Source organism: Thalassophryne amazonica, chromosome 8 (assembly GCF_902500255.1).
Source record: "Thalassophryne amazonica chromosome 8, fThaAma1.1, whole genome shotgun sequence".
In the NCBI taxonomy this organism is placed as follows: Eukaryota; Metazoa; Chordata; class Actinopteri; order Batrachoidiformes; family Batrachoididae; genus Thalassophryne; species Thalassophryne amazonica.
This window is the reverse complement of record NC_047110.1, coordinates 52,207,058-52,233,245: the sequence shown is the minus strand read 5'-3', so window position 1 is coordinate 52,233,245 and position 26,188 is coordinate 52,207,058. Positions and strand designations below refer to the sequence as shown.

The 26,188-nt window shown below is 40.4% G+C and overlaps 1 protein-coding gene across 1 annotated transcript in view; it reads right to left on the bottom strand.

Moving 5' to 3' along the window:
- Positions 1–305: 305 nt before the first annotated feature.
- LOC117515612 (AT-rich interactive domain-containing protein 3B-like) overlaps positions 306–26,188 on the bottom strand; it is a 32,004-nt gene continuing 6,121 nt past the window's right edge. Inside the window, exons 3-9 of the mRNA XM_034176248.1 lie at positions 20,763–20,837; positions 20,581–20,653; positions 15,365–15,548; positions 14,089–14,339; positions 13,591–13,854; positions 13,408–13,497; positions 306–1,067 (exon numbers count right to left, since the gene is read on the bottom strand). Coding sequence (XP_034032139.1) covers positions 940–1,067; positions 13,408–13,497; positions 13,591–13,854; positions 14,089–14,339; positions 15,365–15,548; positions 20,581–20,653; positions 20,763–20,837 — 1,065 coding nt within the window. The 3' untranslated portion in view covers positions 306–939. The remainder of the gene's footprint in view (positions 1,068–13,407; positions 13,498–13,590; positions 13,855–14,088; positions 14,340–15,364; positions 15,549–20,580; positions 20,654–20,762; positions 20,838–26,188) is intronic.

Genomic DNA, 26,188 nt, shown 5'->3' with positions numbered 1-26,188 from the left:
AACACACAAGAAGAGAAATGACAAAAATAAACTTAAGCTGCAATAAGTATTGCATATTTCTCTCAAATACTGAGGTAGCACAGTTTAAATCTTCAAACTGTCAAAATATTCTTCTTAGGAAGGCTTGAGGTAATTATTGATACATTCTGTGTTCACAAAAAACAAACCTACAATATAACAGTGATGAGTTCAGAAGACATTCCTGAGTACACAAGTTCCTGGGGGGGAGGTTAAAAATAAAATGAGCTGTTTTACCATCCAGCAGAGACCCCCCCCCCCACACACACCTTTTTTTTTTTCTTTGGAGTATATCCAATTCATAACTGCTATGTAATACATGTTTCATTATTGGGGAGAAGTCATTTAGTGCAATGTAAGATGTCAAGAAAAAAAAAAAAAAAAAAAAAAAAGATACCACAAACAAACAAATAGCATCATATCTGTTAAATCTAAATGCCAGCAAATGTTTCTGTGAAGCACAAAGCAAACTGTACATAATCCCGGAAAGATGGGGAAAAAATGGACTATTACCTTACACAGCACCACCCAGTTACATTAAAGTCATGCACAGACAACACAGAAGGCTTAAACTTACAGGTACAGGGGTTTAAGGCTTTTGGTGTCCAGCGGCTACATTTTCGAAACACTTTGCTCTGGTGGCACTTAGAGAAAGTACTGATGACAGGAATTGTAATTAGCTACAATTAAGATACAGACAGATAAACAAATCTTGCAAAACCAAAAGCTTTTTAATGACAAAAAAAAAAACAAAAAACAAAAAAAACAAAACACTGAAGCATGTTGTACTTTATGTGTTGATACTTCAAAAAGACTTTACTAGAGAAGTTAATCATAATGTGTACAGGTTAGCTGTCTGATAAGGAAAGTAAAGTATGAGTGAATAGGTTTGCTACAGACAGATTTAAACCCCAGTGAGCTTTAACTTGGTCCCTTGGAGGATGAGGAGGGACTGTGTGAGGAGGAGAGGGCAGTGAAAGCACTGGTTCTGGTAGGAGTCAGAGTCTGTGACATGACAGGAGAAGCAGACTTCTGGGCAAACAGCCTTCCTACAGCGAAATTGGGAGAGAAAAATACAATGAAAGTCTAATTAAAAATAAATAATTTTTTTTTTGATTTTGTAATATTTCACCATGCAAATTTAAGCAAGGTACAACTTCTAAACACAACCACCCGCACTCTGCTATGCACACACACACACACACACACACACACACACACACACACACACACACACACACACACACACACACACACGAGGTCTGTTAGAAAAGTATCCGACCTTTTAATTTTTTTCAAAAACCATATGGATGTGAATCACGTGTGATTGCATCAGCCAAGCTTGAACCTTCGTGCGCATGCGTGAGTTTTTTCAAGCCTGTTGGTTGCGTCATTCGCCTGTGAGCAGGCTTTGTGTGAGCAGTGGTCCACCTCTCTCCTCGGATTTTTATTGCGAATAAATGTCTGAATGATTTGGAGCTTTGCTGCATTAAATTTTTCCAGAAACTGTGAGAGACCTCCAGGTGGACACCATTCGGAAAATTCAGATGACTTTCAGGGACGATTTTATGGGGATTACACAGATTAAGGAGTGCTCCAGCCGGTTTAAAGACCGCCCACAGCGTCTGAGAGCGCAGCGCGCTCTGCGCGCAGATCGATAGGCTGAAACAACCAGATCATTTCCAAAGTGAAGGCTTTGTTGATCCGGGACGTCGTCTGACTTACACAACAATGGCAGAAGACGTGGACATCAGTACTTTTTCGGCACATTCCACTGTTACAGGAGTTTTTTTCATGGAAAGAGGAGCGGAGGGATGCTCATGGCGCGGCACAAAACCACCTCCTTGTTGGTCTCACAGGACGGCTTTGAAAAAACTCACGCATGCGCACAAAGGTTCAAGCTTGGCTGACGTAAAAACATATGAATCAAATCCATATATTTTTTGCATAAAATAAAAAGGTCGGATACTTTTCTCACAGACCTCGTATAGACATGACACAAAACTAAAGTAATTTCAAATGGCAACTTTCTGGCTTTAAGAAACACTATAAGAAGTCAGGAAAAAAAATTGTGGCAGTCAGTAACGGTTACTTTTTTAGACCAAGCAGAGGGAAAAAAATATGGACTCACTCAATTCTGAGGAATAAATTATGGAATCACGCTGTAAATTTTCATCCCCAAAACTAACACCTGCATTAAATCAGATCTGCTCGTTAGTCTGCATCTAAAAAGGAGTGATCACACCTTGGAGAGCGGTTGCACCAAGTGGTCTGACATGAATCATGGCTCCAACACGAGAGATGTCAATTGAAACAAAGGAGAGGATTATCAAACTCTTAAAAGAGGGTAAAACATCATGCAATGTTGCAAAAGATGTTGGATGTTCACAGTCAGCTGTGTCTAAACTCTGGACCAAATACAAACAACATGGGAAGGTTGTTAAAAGGCAAACATACTGGTAGACCAAGGAAGACATCAAAGCGTCAAGACAGAAAACTTAAAGCAATATGTCTCAAAAATCAAAAATGCACAACAAAACAAATGAGGAACGAATGGGAGGAAACTGGAGTCAACATCTGACTGAACTGTAAGAAACCGCCTAAAGGAAATGGGATTTACATACAGAAAAGCTAAACGAAAGCCATCATTAACACCTAAATAGAAAAAAAACAAGGTTACAATGGGCTAAGGAAAAGCAATCGTGGACTGTGGATGACTGGATGAAAGTCATATTTACTGATGAATCTTGAATCTGCATTGGGCAAGGTGATGATGCTGGAACTTTTGTTTGGTGTCGTTCCAATGAGATTTATAAAGATGACTGCCTGAAGAGAACATGTAAATTTCCACAGTCATTGACGATATGGGGCTGCATGTCAGGTAAAGGCACTGGGGAGATGGCTGTCATTACATCATCAATAAATGCACAAGTTTACGTTGATTTTTGGACTTTTCTTATCCCATCAATTGAAAGGATGTTTGGGGATGATGAAATCATTTTTCAAGATGATAATGCATCTTGCCATAGAGCAAAAACTGTGAAACCATTCCTTGCAAAAAGACACATAGGGTCAATGTCATGGCCTGCAAATAGTCCGGATCTTAATCCAATTGAAAATCTTTGGTGGAAGTTGACGCCTGTCGGTTGCGTCATTCGCCTGTGGGCAGGCTTTGAGTGAGCACTGGTCCACCCCTGTCGTTGTCGTTTCATTGCGAGGAAATGGCGGAATGATCTGGGCTTTTTTTTCCATCAGAATTTTTTCAGAAACTTAGACTGGCAGCTGGAAACCATTAGAAAAATTTATCTAGCTTTAGGTGAAAATGTTATGGGCTTGGTAGAGAATAAGGAGTGTTACTGTCGCTTTAAGGACGGCCCCCAGCGGCTGTGGGGCGCGCCGCGCTCCGAAGTCACCATCGACAGACTGAACGACCATTTCATTTCTAAACGGATGGCTGTCTGGATCCGTGACCATCGTGTGCCATTTCTCTGGTTATCACAAGAGCTGGACATCAACCATTTTCTGGCAGATTTCACTTAACAAGAGATTTTGTCATGGAAAGCCGAACGGAGGCTTCGCGCATCACAATGGATTCGCTACTGGAGCGAGACAAAACCACCTCCGTTTTGGTCTCACAGGACGGCTTTGAGATGGCGTTCAGACAGCTGTCGGTGGTTTTTCCATCGAGTGATTATCCGAGAAATTGTGGATGTGCCTGGACATGCCAGAACATGTCCCGTGAGGCTTCATCACGGCGTTGCTGTGCACCATGCGGCATGGCCGCGACGTGCAGAATTCCGCCGCACGACTGTCTCAATGTGCTGAAAAAGTGCTGATGTCCACGTCTTTTCACAATTCCTGTGCTAGTCAGACGACGTCCCGGATAAAACACAGCGTCCAGTTTGGAAATGAACGGCACATCCCACTGTTACAGGAGTTTTTGTAATGAAAGACGTGTGGACGGATTCGCGCGTCACGACGCAGCCGCTGTCGAGTGAGTCGAGTGAGTATCCGAGAAATTGTTTAACAGCTGGGCATGTTCCAACCTGTCCTGTGAGACTTCCAACACGGAGGTGTTGTTTGTCCCGCGCCATGAGCGGCTGCATCGTGATGCGCGAATCCGTCCGCGCGTCTTTCATTACAAAATCTCTAACAGTGGAATGTGTCGATAAAGTGCTGATCCCGACCTCTTCAGAAACTTCTCTGCTAGTCACACAACCTCCTGCATCAACAGAGCCTTAAATTTGGAAGTGATCTGCTTGTTCCAGCCTTTCAATGGCCGCTCGGGGCGCGGTGCGCCCTCCGCCGCTGTGGGCCATTTTTAATGGTCCTTAATCCGTGTGATACCGATAGAATCTTCACCAAACGCCATCTGAATCTTCCAAATGGTTTCCATCTGGCTGTCTGGCAGAGTTTCTGAAAAACTTTTCATGGAACAAAGCGGCAGTCACTCCGCCATTCCTAAACAATAAAAATCCGATGAGGGGGGTGGACCAGTGCTGACTCAAAGCCTGCCCACAGGTGAATGACGCAACCGACAGGCGTGAAAAAACTCACGCATGCGCACGAAGGTTCAAGCTTGTCTGATGCAAGCGCACATGATTCAAATCCATATAGTTTTTGAAAAAAATAAAAAGGTCGGATAGTTTTCTCACAGACCTCGTATATACATACACACACACACACGTATATATATATATACAACCCCTGGCAAAAATTATGGAATCACCGGCCTTGGAGGATGTTCATTCAGTTGTTTAATTTTGTAGAAAAAATCAGATCACAGACATGACACAAAACTAAAGTCATTTCAAATGGCAACTTTCTGGCTTTAAGAAACAAGAAGCAGAGGGAAAAAAAATATGGACTCACTCAATTCTGAGGAAAAAATTATGGAAACATGAACAACAAAAGAACGCTCCATCACATCACTAGTATTTTGTTGCACCACCTCTGGCTTTTATAACAGCTTGCAGTCTCTGAGGCATGGACTTAATGAGTGACAGACAGTACTCTTCATCAATCTGGCTCCAACTTTCTCTGATTGCTGTTGCCAGATCAGCTTTGCAGGTTGGAGCCTTGTCATGGACCATTTTCTTCAACTTCCACCAAAGATTTTCAATTGGATTGAGATGCGGACTATTTGCAGGCCATGACATTGACCCTATGTGTCTTTTTGCAAGGAATGTTTTCACAGTTTTTGCTCTATGGCAAGATGCATTATCATCTTGAAAAATGATTTCATCATCCCCAAACATCCTTTCAATTGATGGGATAAGAAAAGTGTCCAAAATATCAACGTAAACTTGTGCATTTATTGATGATGTAATGACAGCCATCTCCCCAGTGCCTTTACCTGACATGCAGCCCCATATCATCAATGACTGTGGAAATTTACATGTTCTCTTCAGGCAGTCATCTTTATAAATCTCATTGGAACGGCACCAAACAAAGTTCCAGCATCATCACCTTGCCCAATGCAGATTTGAGATTCATCACTGAATATGACTTTCATCCAGTCATCCACAGTCCACGATTGCTTTTCCTTAGCCCATTGTAACCTTGTTTTTTCTGTTTAGGTGTTAATGATGGCTTTCGTTTAGCTTTTCTGTATTTAAATCCCATTTCCTTTAGGCGGTTTTCTTACAGTTCAGTCACAGACGTTGACTCCAGTTTCCTCCCATTCGTTCCTCATTTGTTTTGTTGTGCATTTTCGATTTTTGAGACATATTGCTTTAGGTTTTCTGTCTTACTTTGATGTCTTCCTTGGTCTACCAGTATGTTTGCCTTTAACAACCTTCCCATGTTTGTATTTGGTCCAGAGTTTAGACACAGCTGACTGTGAACAACCAACATCTTTTGCAACATTGCGTGATGATTTACCCTCTTAAGAATTTGATAATCCTCTCCTTTGTTTCAATTGACATCTCTCGTGCTGGAGCCATGATTCATGTCAGTCCACTTGGTGCAACAGCTCTCCAAGGTGTGATCACTCCTTTTTATATGCAGTCTAACGAGCAGATCTGATTTGATGCAGATGTTAGTTTTGGGGATGAAAATTTACAGGGTGATTCCATAATTTATTCCTCAGAATTGAGTGAGTCCATATTTTTTTTACCTCTGCTTGGTCTAAAAAATTAACCATTACTGACTGCCACAATTTTTTTTCCTGATTTCTTAAAGCCAGAAAGTTGCCATTTGAAATGACTTTAGTTTTGTGTCGTCTGTGATCTGCTTTTTTTCTACAAAATTAAACAACTAAATGAACATCCTCCGAGGCCGGTGATTCCATAATTATTGTCAGGGGTTGTATATATATATATATATATATATACACATATATACACACACACAGTAGTGTTCAGAATAATAGTAGTGCTGTGTGACTAAAAAGATTAATCCAGGTTTTGAGTATATTTCTTATTGTTACATGGGAAACAAGGTACCAGTAGATTCAGTAGATTCTCACAAATCCAACAAGACCAAGCATTCATGATATGCACACTCTTAAGGCTATGAAATTGGGCTATTAATAAAAAAAAGTAGAAAAGGGGGTGTTCACAATAATAGTAGCATCTGCTGTTGATGCTACAAACTCAAAACTATTATGTTCAAACTGCTTTTGTAGCAATCCTGTGAATCACTAAACTAGTATTTAGTTATATAACCACAGTTTTTCATGATTTCTTCACATCTGCGAGGCATTAATTTTGTTGGTTTGGAACCAAGATTTTGCTCGTTTACTAGTGTGCTTGGGGTCATTGTCTTGTTGAAACACCCATTTCAAGGGCATGTCCTCTTCAGCATAAGGCAACATGACCTCTTCAAGTATTCTGACATATCCAAACTGATCCATCAATCAATCAATTAATTTTTTTATATAGCGCCAAATCACAACAAACAGTTGCCCCAAGGCGCTTTATATTGTAAGGCAAGGCCATACAATAATTATGTAAAACCCCAACGGTCAAAACGACCCCCTGTGAGCAAGCACTTGGCTACAGTGGGAAGGAAAAACTCCCTTTTAACAGGAAGAAACCTCCAGCAGAACCAGGCTCAGGGAGGGGCAGTATTCTGCTGGGACTGGTTGGGGCTGAGGGAGAGAACCAGGAAAAAGACATGCTGTGGAGGGGAGCAGAGATCGATCACTAATGATTAAATGCAGAGTGGTGCATACAGAGCAAAAAGAGAAAGAAACAGTGCATCATGGGAACCCCCCAGCAGTCTACGTCTATAGCAGCATAACTAAGGGATGGTTCAGGGTCACCTGATCCAGCCCTAACTATAAGCTTTAGCAAAAAGGAAAGTTTTAAGCCTAATCTTAAAAGTAGAGAGGGTGTCTGTCTCCCTGATCTGAATTGGGAGCTGGTTCCACAGGAGAGGAGCCTGAAAGCTGAAGGCTCTGCCTCCCATTCTACTCTTACAAACCCTAGGAACTACAAGTAAACCTGCAGTCTGAGAGCGAAGCGCTCTATTGGGGTGATATGATACTACGAGGTCCCTAAGATAAGATGGGACCTGATTATTCAAAACCTTATAAGTAAGAAGAAGAATTTTAAATTCTATTCTAGAATTAACAGGAAGCCAATGAAGAGAGGCCAATATGGGTGAGATATGCTCTCTCCTTCTAGTCCCCGTCAGTACTCTAGCTGCAGCATTTTGAATTAACTGAAGGCTTTTTAGGGAACTTTTAGGGACAACCTGATAATAATGAATTACAATAGTCCAGCCTAGAGGAAATAAATGCATGAATTAGTTTTTCAGCATCACTCTGAGACAAGACCTTTCTGATTTTAGAGATATTGCGTAAATGCAAAAAAGCAGTCCTACATATTTGTTTAATATGCGCTTTGAATGACATATCCTGATCAAAAATGACTCCAAGATTTCTCACAGTATTACTAGAGGTCAGGGTAATGCCATCCAGAGTAAGGATCTGGTTAGACACCATGTTTCTAAGATTTGTGGGGCCAAGTACAATAACTTCAGTTTTATCTGAGTTTAAAAGCAGGAAATTAGAGGTCATCCATGTCTTTATGTCTGTAAGACAATCCTGCAGTTTAGCTAATTGGTGTGTGTCCTCTGGCTTCATGGATAGATAAAGCTGGGTATCATCTGCGTAACAATGAAAATTTAAGCAATACCGTCTAATAATACTGCCTAAGGGAAGCATGTATAAAGTGAATAAAATTGGTCCTAGCACAGAACCTTGTGGAACTCCATAATTAACTTTAGTCTGTGAAGAAGATTCCCCATTTACATGAACAAATAGTAATCTATTAGACAAATATGATTCAAACCACCGCAGCGCAGTGCCTTTAATACCTATGGCATGCTCTAATCTCTGTAATAAAATTTTATGGTCAACAGTATCAAAAGCAGCACTGAGGTCTAACAGAACAAGCACAGAGATGAGTCCACTGTCCGAGGCCATAAGAAGATCATTTGTAACCTTCACTAATGCTGTTTTCTGTACTATGATGAATTCTAAAACCTGACTGAAACTCTTCAAATAGACCATTCCTCTGCAGATGATCAGTTAGCTGTTTTACAACTACCCTTTCAAGAATTTTTGAGAGAAAAGGAAGGTTGGAGATTGGCCTATAATTAGCTAAGATAGCTGGGTCAAGTGATGGCTTTTAAGTAATGGTTTAATTACTGCCACCTTAAAAGCCTGTGGTACATAGCCAACTAACAAAGATAGATTGATCATATTTAAGATCGAAGCATTAAATAATGGTAGGGCTTCCTTGAGCAGCCTGGTAGGAATGGGGTCTAATAAACATGTTGATGGTTTGGATGAAGTAACTAATGAAAATAACTCAGACAGAACAATCGGAGAGAAAGAGTCTAACCAAATACCGGCATCACTGAAAGCAGCCAAAGATAACGATACGTCTTTGGGATGGTTATGAGTAATTTTTTTCTCTAATAGTTAAAATTTTGTTAGCAAAGAAAGTCATGAAGTCATTACTAGTTAAAGTTAATGGAATACTCAGCTCAATAGAGCTCTGACTCTTTGTCAGCCTGGCTACAGTGCTGAAAAGAAACCTGGGGTTGTTCTTATTTTCTTCAATTAGTGATGAGTAGAAAGATGTCCTAGCTTTATGGAGGGCTTTTTTATAGAGCAACAGACTCTTTTTCCAGGCTAAGTGAAGATCTTCTAAATTAGTGAGACGCCATTTCCTCTCCAACTTACGGGTTATCTGCTTTAAGCTACGAGTTTGTGAGTTATACCACGGAGTCAGACACTTCTGATTTAAAGCTCTCTTTTTCAGAGGAGCTACAGCATCCAAAGTTGTCTTCAATGAGGATGTAAAATTATTGACGAGATACTCTATCTCACTTACAGAGTTTAGGTAGCTACTCTGCACTGTGTTGGTATATGGCATTAGAGAACATAAAGAAGGAATTTCCATACCATAAGTCAGAACAAGATCTAAGATATGATTAAAGTGGTGGGTGGACTCATTTACTTTTTGAGCAAAGCCAATAGAGTCTAATAATAGATTAAATGCAGTGTTGAGGCTGTCATTCTCAGCATCTGTGTGGATGTTAAAATCGCCCACTATAATTATCTTATCTGAGCAAGCACTAAGTCAGACAAAAGGTCTGAAAATTCACAGAGAAACTCACAGTAACGACCAGGTGGACGATAGATAATAACAAATAAAACTGTTTTTTGGGACTTCCAATTTGGATGGACAAGACTAAGAGACAAGCTTTCAAATGAATTAAAGCTCTGTCTGGGTTTTTGATTAATTAATAAGCTGGGATGGAAGATTGCTGCTAATCCTCCGCCCCGGCCCGTGCTACGAGCATTCTGACAGTTAGTGTGACTCGGGGGTGTTGACTCATTTAAACTAACATATTCATCCTGCTGTAACCAGGTTTCTGTTAGGCAGAATAAATCAATATGTTGATCAATTATTATATCATTTACCAACAGGGACTTAGAAGAGAGAGACCTAATGTTTAATAGACCACATTTAACTGTTTTAGTCTGTGGTGCAGTTGAAGGTGCTATATTATTTTTTCTTTTTGAATTTTTATGCTTAAATAGATTTTTGCTGGTTATTGGTAGTCTGGGAGCAGGCACCGTCTCTACGGGGATGGGGTAATGAGGGGATGGCAGGGGGAGAGAAGCTGCAGAGAGGTGTGTAAGACTACAACTCTGCTTCCTGGTCCCAACCCTGGATAGTCACGGTTTGGAGGATTTAAGAAAATGGCCAGATTTCTAGAAATGAGAGCTGCTCCATCCAAAGTGGGATGGATGCCGTCTCTCCTAACAAGACCAGGCTTTCCCCAGAAGCTTTGCCAATTATCTATGAAGCCCACCTCATTTTTTGGACACCACTCAGACAGCCAGCAATTCAAGGAGAACATGCGGCTAAACATGTCACTCCCGGTCCGATTGGGGAGGGGCCCAGAGAAAACTACAGAGTCCGACATTGTTTTTGCAAAGTTACACACCGATTTAATGTTAATTTTAGTGACCTCCGATTGGCGTAACCGGGTGTCATTACTGCCGACGTGAATTACAATCTTACCAAATTTACGCTTAGCCTTAGCCAGCAGTTTCAAATTTCCTTCAATGTCGCCTGCTCTGGCCCCCGGAAGACAATTGACTATGGTTGCTGGTGTCGCTAACTTCACATTTCTCCAAACAGAGTCGCCAATAACCAGAGTTTGATCCTCGGCGGGTGTGTCGTCGAGTGGGGAAAAACGGTTAGAGATGTGAACGGGTTGGCGGTGTACACGGGGCTTCTGTTTAGGGCTACGCTTCCTCCTCACAGTCACCCAGTCGGCCTGCTTTCCCGGCTGCTCGGGATCTGCCAGGGGGTATCCATGATACCTGGTATGTGATATATAGGCCCAACACCATAGTAGAAGAAACATGCCCATATCATGATGCTTGCACCACCATGCTTCACTGTCTTCACTGTGAACTGTGGCTTGAATTCAGAGTTTGGGGGTCGTCTCACAAGCGGTCTGTGGCCCTTGGACCCAAAAAGAACAATTTTACTCTCATCAGTCCACAAAATATTCCTCCATTTCTCTTTAGGCCAGTTGATGTGTTCTTTGGCAAATTGTAACCTCTTCTGTACGTCTTTTATTTAACAGAGGGACTTTGTGGGGGATTCTTGCAAATAAATTAGCTTCTCACAGGCATCTTCTAACTGTCACAGCACTTACAGGTAACTCCAGACTGTCTTTGATCATCCTGGAGCTAATCAATGGGTGAGCCTTTGCCATTCTGGTTATTCTTCTATCCATTTTGATGGTTGTTTTCAGTTTTCTTCCACGCGTGTCTGTTTTTTTTTTTTTTTTGTCCATTTTAAAGCATTGGAGATCATTGTAGACGAACAGCCTATAATTTTTTGCACCTGCGTATAAGTTTTCCCCTCTCCAATCAACTTTTTAATCAAACTACGCTGTTCTTCTGAACAATGTCTTGAACGTCCCATTTTCCTCAGGCTTTCAAAGAGAAAGCATGTTCAACAGGTGCTGGCTTCATCCTTAAATAGGGGACACCTGATTTCACACCTCTTTGTTCCACAAAACTGACGAACTCACTAACTGAATGCCACACTACTATTATTGTGAACACCCCCTTTTCTACTTTTTTTTTATTTATTTATTTTTTTTTACTATTAGCCCAATTTCATAGCCTTACGAGTGTGCATATCATGAATGCTTGGTTTTGTTGGATTTGTGAGAATCTACTGAATCTACTGGTACCTTGTTTCCCATGTAACAATAAGAAATATACTCAAAACCTGGATTAATCTTGTTAGTCACAAAGCATTACTATTATTCTGAACACTACTGTGTGTGTGTGTGTGTGTGTGTGTGTATATATATATATTTTTTTTTAATTAGATGTTTTTGGGTTTAACTTTTCAGTCAGGGCAAAAACACTGATGGTCATTCCAGTAGTGAGTTTGAATGCTAACACCATCAAAGGCTAAACAGCTGTACAATGTAAGACTAGAGGGCAAGCTAAAAACCTCAACGTAAACTAATTGCTGTCATCACTGTATAGTCAAATAACGCAATGCTAAAATACCCTCGGCTGTATGAGCATAAAAACAGGAAACAGAATATGACCTTTTGACCACTTAAAATAGGTCAAGGTTAGCCATCTTTGAACTTGTCCAAGGTCTGTGTTCCAATTATGTTCTCTCTGTTATCTGCTGAGCACAGACAGATGGACGGACGGACGCAAAGTCTTTGCAATACCCGATGGCCATATTTTGGCCTTGGGTAGAAATGTCATTAGAAGTGTGGTAGCATAGAGAGTATCCCTATGGAGGTACATAACTTAGTCTTTCCTACTTGTTACTTTTGTTACTCGAGAATGAGTCAGTCAACAATTGATTTGACGTGCACAGATTAAGCGCTGCCAAACAGAACACAGTCTTATAAGGTTAGTATTCATTATGTAAGCAGTGACTTTTAAAAGATTTATTTACATTTACTGAGGTAAACATGCATATGCTTACCATTTAGTCTGCTCCTCCTACTTATACTTCAAAGCGACTTATATGTTGAAAATATACTGCAACATCATCTGCAGCCACCAGCAAGTCACTGGCTACATGCTTGACAACTGAGGAAGAGAAAGCCACTATTTGGCACACAACTTCTTTGCACTTCATGAGACAGCGGCAACAACGAAGAAAGAAGAGGGTGGCTAGGCTAAGGCAAGGCTAGTTGTATAATCTTCAATTTAAAAACTATTTACATTTAGTGAAGTAAATGTGCGCATGCACTCTGCACTAAAGCAGTCCACACATCCAGGCACTTATGACATTTTCATCTGTTCAGTGGAGACAACAAGCAGTTTACTCTGAATTCTTTTTGCCTCATACTATCACATTAATTAGCCTGTTTGCTTCTCATTGTTAATGCGGTGTTCGAGTTATTAAAAATATGGATTTTGCTTCTTGTTGTAGGAAGCGGTAGTACCACATTTAAAAAAATAAATGTGACTCAAAATCCAATGCAACTAATACTCCAGTGTGACATATAGTCATGAAAATATGACACCTCAGTAAGGATCCACTCCAGACTACCTTGGAAAGGATCCTCAACCCATTCATAAATTTCCTAAATCTGATTATTTCACTTAAGGGTCACAAAGAGCTGGAGCCTCATAAAGGATCCTTCTAACAATATTTTTGTCCGTTCATTTGTGATAAGAAACAGTTTGCTGTGAGGTTATGCAGTTTGCTCCACAGGCTCACACTGTGTTAGCAATTCAACTCAGTATCAACGTTTTAGTCCAAACTGAAAACATGAACCTAACCACATCTAAAAATAAGAGCTGAGGTTGAAAAATTCCACTTCTGCTTTAACGCCATTTCTTTCTACAACATAACTAACCTGAGTAAATGGTGCCATTAACTTCCACAGACACGCTGATACTGGAGGCTCCGTTTGTGGAGATACGAAGTGACAAATCCTCTTTGTTTTCTACAAGAGAAAAAGAAAACGGCACCATCTGATGGACATTTCTGAAAACATTTTCAGTAATGACATCAGCTGTGTATCACCCCAGTGACTCACCAGCACTGTTGCTGAGTTTGAGGTTGGCAGGGTTGAAGTGGGAGGCCATGGTCAGGAGATTTTGTTGAAGGGTATGCTGCATTAGGCGCTGCTGCTCCTCTGTCATCAATGCCAGTTTCTTCTCTGGATCGTTGGCTGCTGATGGAGCTGCACACCTCTCCAGCCTCTCCCGTAGAAGCTCTAGAGCGGGAGCTGGAGCCAAGCGCTGCCGTCCCAGTGACACAGGCAACCTGCTGGGTACCACCATGACGGTGGATGTGTCATCTGGACAAGCAAATTAAAGTGAGAAGTTTAAATGTGCTGAGTTCTTTCCAAACACAAATAAATGAGCAAAAGAGCAACAATTGTTGAGGAAACGGTGAAATGTCCAAATACACCAGACTTTTAACAGCTCCTTAAACTGATTAGAACTCTTAAATAAATCAATCAATCAATCCAGCCACTGTCTATTGATAACACCTTAACTGGAAATGCATCAATGCACATGTTGGTTCTTACCTGCATTTCTCTTTAAATTTGGGCTTACAGATGGATTCAAACCGTTGTGTCCAGGTGTAGTGGTTTGCATTTTGGGGGAGGTGAGGACAACGTGGGGAGCAGAGCTCGGGGAGGAAGAGAGGTGGTACAGGCTGTTCGTGTAACTTGGACGTCGACCTTCTCTGCGGTTACTTTCAATGGCAACCTGCAGCTCACCTGGAGAACTCAGGCCCTTCTTCTCACACTCAAACGCATAAAGATACTTCACGTACCTGCACAGATAAGTTACACATTAGTCATATTGTAGAGTGCAGAAGCAGGTGATCAAACTAAAACAGTCTGGGTGATAAAGACCAAGCATTTAATCTGTGCTCAATACACTTCAGATCACACAGAGTGTCCCAGCTCTCCATCTCAGAGTTCCCGGGGAAAAAATATAAATACATACATAATAATAAAGGGATACCTTGTGTACCTTTACACTTACAAGGCCCTAAATATGGCAAAATTAAAAATAAATAAATTTAAAAAAACCACCCCCTTCTGAAAGCTTCTCACTCAAACAGTATGGAAGGTAAAGGCAGAGTTGGTTCCCTGGCATTTATGACGTTAGACGGTGTGGATGCAGTGACAACATTTATAACTCTTGTAGGACTGCAAATTTTTTTGAGACGTTTGATTTTCGGCTAACTGAAACAAACATTTTAACTTGTGGGAAAAATGCAGAAGTGGTGGTTTTGTTATTTGCATGTGCAAAAGCAATTGTGAAATGGGAATTGTACACATTTGGTGTGTTTGGCAATATTCCGTTACACTTATATGTCAGCAGATATGAAGTAGCAAGTAATATAATGTTTTCTATTTAATAATAATAATAATAATAATAAGGCCCATTTTCTTCAATTTTGAAATCGGGATGGAAATTGGGGCCAAAAATCAGAAACAGAAGACCAACTTTAAGTATGATTGAAGCCCAAATTTGTGTAGCATGAAAAAGTAAATGCACCTGTCTGTAATGAAAACAGCATGAAATCAAAAATTCACTGGTGTGTTAAGTGATATCAGGCATTTCAAACAAAATTTGTGATGCAGGAAATCCCACATCACATCTTAAATCTTTAGTTAATTTAAACCATTATTTGGTTGTTAAATAAAGAAACACTGCAATAGGTGTCAGAGAATTATTTCGACGATGCCCCCACACAGTTGTACATCTGGCAATATTATACATTTATTAGGTATGACAGTTCTAAGAAAAAGTGAGGGTTTTCGGCTTTGAAATCAAAGTGACACCTACTGGGTGCGCAGGGTGAAGGCGGCGCTGGTGATGGAGGTGGGCAGGTTGAGACCTTTAGTGATCTCCCTCCAGATCTTCCTGTTGATGACCTCTACTAGCCCACCTTTCTCAGTCACCAGCTTAAAAAGCCTGTACAGATCCAGCACCTGCTTAGCCATAATGGGGATGCGGCTCACAGGGGTTCCTGAATAAATGCAACAAAGCATACAGGATTATTGTCCTCTCTGCTTCTGGTGTGAGGTTAGCATAACCATTGTTAATCTGAAGCACAAAAAAAAACAAAAAAAAAAAACACAGTACACGCACATGTCCTGATATGCCCACATGAGGTCAGTGCTGGGTGTCGTGAGGAAGTGTGTTAATAATATGTGGTCAGACGGGTCTCATGAAGTTGGTTTCTGCTGGATGGGGTTGGGGCCACTTTGACAAAAGCAGCTCTTTTACTGCATGAGTGCAGGGGGGAAGGGTGCTTCCTGGGCCAGCAGGGCTCACCAATCACTGCGCTGACAACCAATTCCAAATCTTCCATGATATTAATTGAAGGAGAATAAAAGGCAGATCTAGAAAAATGGTTCTTTTCGCTCCAGATTCACACACGCCCAAGAAGTAAAGACTGATATCACCCGACTGCTTTTACTCTTGTTTAAATGGGATTTGTTTGGTGACAAACTGGTAAAATGTTGTCAAGATAAAACAGAGACGGCATTTAAAGGGTCTGTAATGTATTTTTATTAAACAAATATTTGTTACCAAGTAATCTTAAAGACAGCCTACTGGAGAAAAATAAATAAATAAATAAATAAAAATAAAGATGTATCAACCCCCCTGCTGCCTGACCCAGCCCTCCAAAGGTGGAGAAATATTATACAAATAAAGAATGTTTATGAGTTCAATGGTACGAATATTTCATGAGGTGACAGCTGGAACATACCATTTGCCTTGTTGAATGGTATGGTGTTGGATGGTTCCAGCTTTCACTCAATTAAATATTCATTCCATTGAAAGAATGTAAAAATATTCATTATTTGTTTTATATAACAGCTAAAATAGATTCTTGTCGTTTGATATTATATTCATTTATAAACAACAGAAAAGGGACTTACATTTTGGTGTTCCACTGCACTGACTTTGTGTACTTCCAAAAAAAGAAAGAGAGTTTGTGTACCTCCTCACTCCAGCGAAGAATCGCGTCAGAAATTTGTCCAGCTTTGGTGCATCACTGCTCCTCTGACATCAACAATCCAACACGAACTTTAAATACGAGTCCAAAAATAATTCTGACGATGTCGTCGTGTACTTCAAAAGACTGTGTACTTCATCAGTGCAGCGAAAAAAAAAAAAAAAAAATCATTACACAAATTAGCCCAACTGTCATGATTGACCCTGGCTCGGGGTTTAGGTCCGGATTTTTGACTTTATGTCCTCTATGGTTTTCTGGTTTTAGTTTTCATATGTTTATACTTTCTCATGTAAATCTCATTTTGCAGCTGGTTATTGTATTCCTTCACTCTGGGTCCTTTTAATTTACTTTAGTCTGAGTTTAGTTCTGTTTATCACACTTATTGTATAATGCTTGGTCACAGGTTTTTATTATTTATCTTCAGTGTTGCTTATCTGATTATGTTCCATTTGTTATTCATTGCATTTTCTGTTTATCAGTTATCTTGTTTTATTTACTGCATTATTTTGTATTCACCGGGTTTTGTTTATTTGCGGTTTAACCAATAGTTATTTTGCCGTCATCAGGTATTGTATTCTCTTTTGTCTCAGCCAGTATCTGTTTCGTCCTCGTTTGGTTTAATATTAAGTCCCTTGTTTTTTTCCTCTTTAGACTAGTCACAGTATTTCTTTGTTCTGCCCCTTTTTGTTTTGCTCACGCATTATTGTTTGTCTAGAACATGTCACGTTATTCAGTCAGTTTTTCAGTCACCTACTTATCTTTCTTTGCACCACTTTGTTTTGCCCTCCTGCACTCTCTTGCCTTTCTCTTTCCTCTTCTTTGTTCACTAAACCACACCTTGTTCCAGAACCTTCCACACACCTGCTTCACATCACCCTGATTAGTTTGCTTCTTAATAAAACCCTCACAGTTCCACAGCTCACTTCCGATTGTTGAGTTCGTTCACTTTCTCGCCTCTTGTTCTTGTCCAGTTTGCTCTTGTGTGTTTTGACCTTGCTTTTGTGCACCGACCTCCGCCGTGCCGTATCCTGAACTCCGCCTGTATTTTGACTCTGTCTTTGTTTTACATGCTTTATACCTCGATGCCATGTGAACAAACCCTGCCTGGTTTATGAACCACGTCCCAGCCTGTACCATGTCTGATACCTCTGCTCCCATGTCTAACTACCTGTGTACTGAACCCAATGCCTGGTTTCAAGATAAAGCCTTTTATTCATCTAAACCAACCATGCCTGTGAGTCTGCATTGGTCCCCTACTGCTTCCGGTTTCAGCCTACCACGAGTCCTGACACCAGCTTTTCATTCTAACTTCCTCTTAACAGCAGTTCATGCCTCCAGACAGCTTACAGCACAATGGATTTGTTTTGTGTGTGTATGCGCAGTGTGCAATGGTAGCAAACATATGGAACCAAATTTGCATGCTAAATCGAACTAAATTGCACTCTAAATGCAATGCAACACAAATAGGATGAATAATCCATGTCATGTGACATACAAAGCACCAATCAAATGACAAGAATACACTGACCCCTTACATAATAAAGAATTATTAACTGAGTGCGAGGTCTGTACGGGACAATATCAGACCGAGGTGTAAGTGGGATAATCCTGTACAGGCCGAGCAAGTGAGGTTAATAATTTGTTTATTACATGGCTATTATATATGTATAAACACATGAACTTATGGCATCGCCTGAACATGAAAGCTGCTGACAGTTTTGGGCTCATAGTCTGACCTGTTCCGATACCAGAGAGGAATCACATCTGTGAAACCTCTCAACTGCTGCTTGCTCTCTGTGTTGAATAGTCAGCTGCTTCAGCATTCCAAGGCTTTGAAATGCTATGAAACGGCAGCTCAGAGTGCAGCCGAGGAGCACAGCCTAAGAGTTTCTATCCGCTGAATGAGAAAAAATCTCCATCAAAATCCTTCAGTATTAATCCAGAGTTTCTCGCGTGAGCGTAGCTGATGATACATTTACACATTTACAGTTTATTTTACAGTTGAAAGGCTTCGTGTTTCCAAAAAGTTCCAAGTTTGTTCTTAGCAGGACAGCGAGTGAGACAGAGACAGAGAGGGAGTGACAGGGAGAGAGAGAGAGACAGAGCGAGCAAGAGAGAGAGCGAGCGAGAGACAGAGGGATGGAGACAGCCAGAGAGCAAGACAGAAGACTTAATTTCTCAATTTTACTCTGCAACACTTGCTTTGACAATGTTAATATAGGTTTCCCATGTCATTAAAGCTCCACTGAAATTGAAAATTGAGAAGGAAAGACAGAGAGAGCAATACAGACAGAGAGGGAGAGAAAGCGCTGTCTTTTACTATAAAAATAAGTCTATATTTTTTATTGATTTGTCTGTTTTAAATTTGCTTATTGTCTCATTGTCTTAGGTTATTCTCTATGATCTTAATCTGACTGTGAAGCACTTTGGTCACCCTCTGGGCTGTGGAAAGGGCTATATAAATAAACTCTGATTGACTGATAAAAGTCTATTTTTAAAAAAGTACTTAATTCTTTCACCAAAACATCAAATCTAGGCTTGCATCTTAGATGTGTCTTCTGGCAAACTGCAGCTGAACCTTCAGGTCTCCTTTTTAAGAAAATCCTCCTCTAAACACTTCATCATGAAACTGTATAACTGGGAATACAAAACCAACAATAATGATAAAAAAAAATAATATTAAAGCAAATAGAGTTCTGGTATCGGAACAGTATCGGTATCGGCAGATATCCAAATTCAGATATTGGGATCTGCTCGGAAGTGAAAAAATGTGGATCGGTGCATGCCAAAATGAAGGTGCTCTCACAGGATGCCAGCGTGGCATGCAGGGGGTGGGAGGTGTTGTCCAGGATGCTGAGCAGGTTCCTCAGCATCCTCCTCTCTGACACCTCTACTGCCGGGTTCACACCGGGCGCGACGCGAGCGACTGCAGCAACATGTTGCCATATAATCCCTATGTAAAGACACATTTTGGTGTCAAGTCACGCAGCGCGACGCGATGGACGTGAATGAAGCGACCGTGAAGCAAAGTGAAGCGATTTTGAGTGATTGGCGCGTATGTGGCGCGATATTGCGTCGCATCACGTCGCGTTGCCCTCCTCCCCAAGTTCAAAAATCTGAACTTTTTTGTCTCGTCGCGATGACCAATCAGGGACTGAATATGTAGTGACGTGGAGATGTCTGGAGTTTGACTGAAGATGTGAACATGTCCTGTCTCTGGTAGCTGTCTCTGGTGTCTCTGGTAGAGTTTTTGGAGTGAGCAGCAGCACCACAGCAGCGGAGCGGAGTTTTCTTTTTTCTCTTTATTTTACGTGCGTGCGCGAGCGAATCATCCGTGGAGATTATTTTACTTATTAACTACACAGATGTATAATAAAACAAATGGTGACTGATTTCTAAACACAATTATGACAGAGTTTTTTGGGGAAGAGCGAGCTGCAGCAAGCAGTGGAGTTTCTTTTTTTTTGTTTTTAAACTGTTTATATGTGCACGCGTGAACGGGACAGGAGGTCCAGAAACTGGGTTCCGCAGAGGAGGAAAGACCGCTGAAAGCAGCCGTCATCCAGACGCAGCAACTGCAGCAAATAATGATACTCCCCAAATTGGGAACGTCTCACGACGTTTGTCAGCTTTCCACAACAACTTGCTCCGTGTGATCAAGGTCCGTCATGTTAACTTGACTGACAACCGGAACCGGCGAGCGGAATGGAAGCTCCTCCTATTTGATGACACACCGGGGCAAATTTTCACAGCAAAAGCAGAGCGACACACCAGGGGAAGGAGGCGCGTCCATGGCCATGCGACGCCCGCGAATTTGTAGCGTCTGATCGCGCCCGGTGTGAACGCGGCATACCACAGATTTCAGCTCAACCCCCAAAATGTCCCAAGGACCTAACTAAATCTTCAACAGGCCTAGCTAAAATGAGGATTGTAGTTGATAAATTGAAGGAGGACATATGCAAAAAGACAAAAGCCATCTATAAAGATTTTGCACAATATGAACTTGCCCAGGGGAGGCTATGCAAATGAGACTTACCTCGTTTTTGCATGAACACAAACAGTTCATCAAGGAACTCCTTCCTCTGTGGATCATTATCAAGTTCATAAAGCTGCCATTTGGATAAAAACAAAACAAAACACACACATCACAATCAAGCGACATGATTTAATGACTAAGCACCTTAAAATTTGACATGACTCATCTACTCTCACACTCACCTTGGAAAAGTCCCTGGATGGTTCTCCTCTTGCTTTTCCTCCATCACCCTCCTCAGCGTAGAGGATATTTACCCTCTAAAAGGACATTACCAGACAAAAATGCTTGTTTTTAAGAACATGTATAATGGAAAAAGTCTGCTAAAATTTTTAGTTAGCCTTTCCTGACATGATTATCTTTGCTGAGCAGCATGCTGACTTTTTCCCAGGATGCACAAAGGAGTGATGTCATGTGTAATGGAAAATGGTTGTTTGAAAGCCATTTTGGACGCCATCTTGAATTTAAAACTCATAAATGAAATTATTAAAGCACAAATATATTTTTGTGGACCATAGGTTTGTTCTCATGGAATGTTTTTTTTTTTTAATTAAAGTTTCTATATGTGGTTTTAATGGAAAAAAGCTTAAAAAATATTTGGTTTACTGCCAAATTGGAGTAAAGCAGATAACAAAACCAGAACATCAATAACGTGGTAGCTCATCCTGGCTCAAGAGGTCTAGAACAGTCATAAAAATAAATCTAATTACATTGCTGCCATATTCAAGAAAATCACACTAAATGAGAACCAAGTAATGAGATGAGAATTGGGGGAAGAGACACAGTTTGGCTGAAATTAAACAAAGTTAGAAACAATTCGATTACAATGTGAAAATCAACAAACGACCAAGTTTTGTTCATGAAGAGGAGTTCTGCTTGAAACATCAATCAGAACTGAAATTTGGAAAGAACTGATGCAGTTCTTGTGACACGCATCAAAAAATAGTTAAATCAGCTTAATTGCAAGCTTGTTTCTTGAAATTTCAATTTATTTAATTTATATAGCGCCAAATCACAACAAAGTTGCCTCAAGGGGCTTCACACAAGTAAGGTCTAACCTTACCAACCCCCAGAGCAAGCACAAAAGGTGACAGTGTAAGAAAAACTCCCTCTGATGATTTGAGGAAGAAACCTCAAGCAGACCAGAGTCAAAGGGGTGACCCTCTGCTTGGGCCATGCTACCGACATAATTGACAAAACAATTTACAAAATTAATATACAGGAAATTTTGCCGGTGCACAGGATGGGAGGGTTGCTGAAGTAGACACCACTCCCATCTCTGGATAGAGCCGCACCTCAAACAGAGAGAAAAAGGCACAACAAAGCTGCCTCAAAGTGCTTCACATGAGTGAGGTCTAACCCCACCAACCCATAAAAAAACAGACCTGTCAAATAACATAGTTTGTGCAAAGTGATTAACTCTTCCAACAAAACAAACTGAACTGAAACCCAATGAAAACTGAGGGAGGAGATAAACTTTTCTGAACTGTGGATCAGTGGATGATGAATGGTTCGTTATCGCAACATTTCATCTGGCCTTCAGCCCAAGATGAGCTGATAAACAAGAAAATACAATTAAAAAGCTAAAAAAGAATTTGGATTTTTTTTTAATTCTCAAAACTATTAACTGATTATGAAAACAACTGACAATTAATTGAACTGTTCAGTTAATTGATTAATCATTGGAGTTATATTTTTGGGAGCATCCTGATTGTTTAGGGTTCTCAAAGGAGGAGGTCCCAACTCCCTGACTCCCTGTTTTCATAGACCTCACATGCTCTCTAGATCATGGCATGTCTGTATTTGAGTGCACTGTGACCTGTTACTTTAAATTAGATCACTGTCAAAACTTTGTCACTGCCATAACTCATGCACAAGTACTAAATTGAGACACTTTAATTCTAGATACACCTTTTCATACTTGTAAGTATTAGTAACACTTTATGCCAGTGTGGAACACAGAAGAATGCACTTAAAATATAACAATGCTAAAATAACCTCGACCGTATGAGCATTGTCTTCTTTATATTTTGCAGTTGTTTAATTAGCATCCCAGTGCAAAGTCAAATATGTATAGAATTATTTATACATTGTTACTTACACTCAACAAAAATATAAATGCAACACTTTTGGTTTTGCTCCCATTTTGTATGAGATGAACTCAAAGATCTAAAACTTTTTCCACATACACAATATCACCATTTCCCTCAAATATTGTTCACAAACCAGTCTAAATCTGTGATAGTGAGCACTTCTCCTTTGCTGAGATAATCTATCCCACCTCACAGGTGTGCCATATCAAGATGCTGATTAGACACCATGATTAGTGCACAGGTGTGCCTTAGACTGCCCACAATAAAAGGCCACTCATTTTTGACAAAAAGCCACTGAGGTATCATCATTGTAGCATATTACATAAGTACAATCTATTATCTTTTGAAAATTTTAGGATATTTTCAAATTTATGTGCTGTTTACAAAATCTTAAACGGCTTGGCTCCCGCCTGTTTGTGCAAGTTTGTCTACTATCGTGGCTTTGTAGGGTCTATGAGAATAGCTTCCATACATGACTGTGTTTTACCCCTTCGCTATTCAGCATTTGGGCAGGCAGCCTTTTCTGTTAAAGCTGTTACACAATGGAATGCTATTCCAGACAATATAAAAAATTGCGGCTCATTTTGTGATTTTAAAGTTAATATAAAAAAATATTTAAAGAATTCACAACAATGCACCCACTAATAAGTTAGTGCTTTTTTTTTCTTTTTCATAAGGAGTGTGTGTGACTGGGGGCAGTGTTGTGTGCTGTGCATGCTACTACACCCTATGATTATGTATATGTTTGAGTGCTACAAGGGGCATTCTATTTACAATACGTAGTGTCGCTACATGTTTTTATTTGTTAAGTGATTAACATCTTGGTTGTATTTATTTGTGATATTTGATGATTTTATATGTGTCATATTTATTCGTGATCAGGGACTGCAGATGTAAATTAGCCTAAGGCTAACTCTGGTGCAATGCATCAAATGGTGACATTTATGTTTTAATTGCACATGGTCCCTTTCAAATAAACTGAAATTGAATTGAATTGAATCTTTGAAATTGTCCAAGGTCTGTGTCCCAAGAATGTGCCCTGTGAATTTGAAGACTCTGGCAGTAATAGGACTGGAGTTATGCTGAGTGCAAACGGACAGACGGACGCAAAGTCTTTGTAATACCCGATGGCCATATTTGATGGCGTCGGTAATAACAAACGACTTGGTCTCTTTAAATTGCTTATTAACAGTCATGTTGTACTCTAAACAGCCACTAAATCTGACATAAACCACCGTTGCACAGAACGCCATTTTACCCAGAACTATGAAACACTGTTCAAATCCCACTTGTCACATAATAATTTAATGAGCAAAGAAACAGACCTTTTCCCTTTTCATTGATGCTGTACTGATACTGTCTCGTTACACAGAATACATGAGGACTGCAGAGATGCTGACACACTGAACAAAGTAGCCTTACTTCCCCAGCAGAAAGCCATTTGATGGGACAGCAAATAAACAGTCTTTTAACTGGGAAATAGACATAAACCCCTTCCCCCCTTATTGATGAGCCCGCAGTAAATCTGTTAAAAAAAAGGGTTCACACATCCAGCTGTGAGCATCCTGATAAGATGTAGGTGGTTTGGTTAAAATGTTTAAAATAAATAAATGATAACAACACAAAAAACAGTTTGTTATACGACATTTAATTTAGAGATTACAAAATTTACCTGTAAGGCTACTTTTCTACATGTGTGTCTACAGCCAACATGGACAAAAGTCAAACAGGTTTACTGCTAACTTTACTAGAAATTACCTTTTTCAGAGCTTCATTGCAAAATTCAATTCAAAAATTGTGCTCCTTTCTATTACAACAACTTTCCTTTCATGACACAGAATGGGAGCCACAGCAAGGACACAATTATGCAAAATTTGAAACTGCACAGCAATTCAATTCAATTTATTTCATTTATATAGCTCCAAATCACAACAAAGTTGCCCCAAGGCACTTCACACAAGTAAGGTCTACCCTTACCAACCCCCAGAGCAAGCACACAGGCGACAGTGGTAAGGAAAAACTCCCTCTGATGATTTGAGAAAGAAACCTCAAGCAGACCAGACTCAATGGGGTGACCCTCTGCTTGGGCCATTCTACCGACACACTTGACAATACAAATATACAGGAGATTTTGAGAGTCCATGCTGGTGTCCAAGACGGGAGACTGGCTGGGGAGGGGAAGGGGGGATGGGTCCACAGATTCCGTCTATTTCATGACCACTATAGAAGAAGACACCCACTCCTACTTCTGGATGGAGCCGTACCTCGGACAGCGAGAAAAAAAACATGAAAAAAAGATGATCGCCGGCCACTAGCCCTAAGCTTCACTAAAAGACCCAGACTTTAGATCAAGTTGAGGCCGCGACCCACTCTGTTTACTAATAAAATTAATTTAAATGGGTAGGAAGCATAGTACCATACTATGCCAGTATGCTAGCCATACACAGAACAGGGGCACAATAAGAGAAAGCTCTGTGACCTGCAGACTTTTTATTCACCCTAGGAACAAAAAGTAGCCCTGTGCCCTGAGAATGCAAAGCCCGGGCCGGTACATAGGGTTTAATTAGGTAAGACAAGGTGCTAGTCTGTGAATAATTTTACAGGCTAATAGAAACTTAAATTTGATCTCACAGAGACAGGAAGCCAGTGAAGAGACACCAAAATGGGTGTAATGTGGTCAAACTTTCTGCTTCCTGTTCAACGTCTAGCAGCATTTTGAACCAACTGAAGACCCCTAATGCTAGACTGTGGTAAACCAGAAAATAGAACATTGCAGTAGTCAAATTGAGAAGAAACAAATGCATGAATCAGGGTCTCAGCATCAGCCATAGATAGGATGGGACAACTCTTTGCTAGATTTTGCAGTTGGAAGAAAGCAGCCCTCGTAATATATCTAATGTGGAGGTCAAAGGACAATGTAGGATCAAAAATTACCCCAAGGTTCCTCACTTTGTCAATGTGATGTATGACACATAAGCCTACGGAAAGCGTTAGCTGGTCAAATTGATGCCAATGTCTCACTGGACCAAGAACCATCATTTCAGTCTTGTCAGAATTTAAAAGTAGGAAATTGCTAGACATCCAGCTTTTTACTGATGCAAGGCAATCCTCTAAGGATTTTATGTGGATGAGATTACCAGCCCAAAATGCTGCAATATGTGCCCAAGGAGTGCTAGATAAAGGGAGAAAAGCAGGGGGCCTAAGACGGATCCCTTTGGAACCCCAAATTTCATGTCACTATGGTTAGAGGTAGTGTCATTGTATAAAACAGTGACAACAACTGATCAGGTATGATGTCAACCAAGCAAGGGCATTCCCAGTAATCCCAAAATGATTCTCCAGCCTACAGAGTAGAATGCGGTGATCCACCGTATCAAATGCAAAACAAAGATCAAACAGCACCAGAACCGTAGTAGTGTCTGAATCCATTGCAAGCAGAAGATCATTCACCACTTTAGTGAGAGCCGTCTCTGTGGAATGATATTTTCTAAAAGCAGACTGCAGTGGCTCAAAAAAAT